At 32.9% G+C, this 1,279-nt stretch overlaps 1 protein-coding gene across 1 annotated transcript; it reads left to right on the top strand.

The window, feature by feature from the left end:
* Positions 1-290: 290 nt before the first annotated feature.
* On the top strand, positions 291-743 carry LOC103308906 (protein FAM200A-like). The gene has a single exon (XM_008183153.1). It carries the CDS (start codon positions 291-293, stop codon positions 741-743), a length of 453 nt encoding a protein of 150 aa, XP_008181375.1.
* The last annotated feature ends 536 nt before the right edge of the window (positions 744-1,279 follow it).

Here is a 1,279-nt window from a genome sequence, read left to right as displayed (position 1 = left end):
ATGTCTTACAAGGTATATTTTAAATAAAAATTATAATTTTTATAATGGATACATTTATAATTCGTTCAACTGATAGCACTTTAGTGAGTGAACCACCAAAGAAAAAAACTAAATTAAATATCAGACGTCAATATCATGAAGATTATTTAAACATAGGATTTTCTTGGTCCGGTAACGTAGATGATTCTCGTCTATGATGTCTAGTATGCGAAATCGTGGACAATTATCTGAAATTTGCTAATTTACCATGGGAAAAATGTATTGGAGTATGTACCAACGGCGCTCCCGCGATGACTGGCTCAGTAAAAAGCTTTACTTCTTTTGCCAAGAAAAAAAAGGAAAATATAATTTTCACCCACTGTTTTCTACATAGAGAAGCCCTTATGACAAAAACATTAGTAGGTGATTTAAGAGAAGTTTTGGATCAAGTTGTGAAAGTGATAAATTTTATTAAAAGTAGTTCACTTAAGTCAAGGTCGTTTGAAAAAAATTGTGACAGTATGGATTCAGATAACTCAAAATTACTTTTTCACAGTGCAATAAGATGGTTATCAAGAGGCCGAGTATTATCACGTTTTTATGATTTGAGTGAAGAAATAATTGTATTTTTAACAATGGAAGAATCGAAGTACGAGTTTCTTGGAGATGAAAAGTGGTGGACAAAAGTATCTTTTTTAACTGATATTTTTGAACATTTGAATAAAATAAATACAAGCATGCAAGGTCGTACGAAAATATCCTAACATCAACTGACAAAATGATGGCTTTTAATGAAAAATTAACTCTGTGGAAAACACAAGTTGACCAAAAAAAATTGACAATGTTCCCACGAACTGCAGAGCGAGATGTTGGCTGGCCTCGTATCGTTAATAAGCGAATCTATTATGTTACTGAAAGACAAAATGATGAAATACTTTCCCAGTATAAATGTCGAAGACTATGACTGGGTGCGGAATCCATTCAGTGTATCAGTGAATGAGGTGATTGGTTTGACATTTGTCGAAGAAGATAATCTTATCTCACTGAAAAATGATCGAACATTAAAGTTAAAATTTAAAGAAATGACCGTTAACAAATTCTGGATCTATGCTCAAGCAGAATTTCCTGAAATATCTATAAAAGCAATAACAATTTTACTACCATTCTCCACATCGTATCTATGCGAACAAGGATTCTCAGCAGTCACAACAATAAAAAGTAAAAAAAGAGAACGACTTCAATCCGTCGAGGAAGAACTGAGAGTGGCCTTGTCAACAGTTCGTCCTCGAATTAAACACTT

The sequence above is a fragment of the Acyrthosiphon pisum genome, chromosome A1 (genome assembly GCF_005508785.2).
Source record: "Acyrthosiphon pisum isolate AL4f chromosome A1, pea_aphid_22Mar2018_4r6ur, whole genome shotgun sequence".
In the NCBI taxonomy this organism is placed as follows: domain Eukaryota; kingdom Metazoa; phylum Arthropoda; class Insecta; order Hemiptera; family Aphididae; genus Acyrthosiphon; species Acyrthosiphon pisum.
The sequence above is the reverse complement of the archived record's forward strand: the minus strand, read 5'-3'. Positions and strand labels throughout refer to the sequence as shown.

Bases quoted from the DNA above. Each gene is read 5' to 3' on its own strand.
- LOC103308906 (XM_008183153.1), top strand. From the start codon at position 291: ATGACTGGCTCAGTAAAAAGCTTTACTTCTTTTGCCAAGAAAAAAAAG.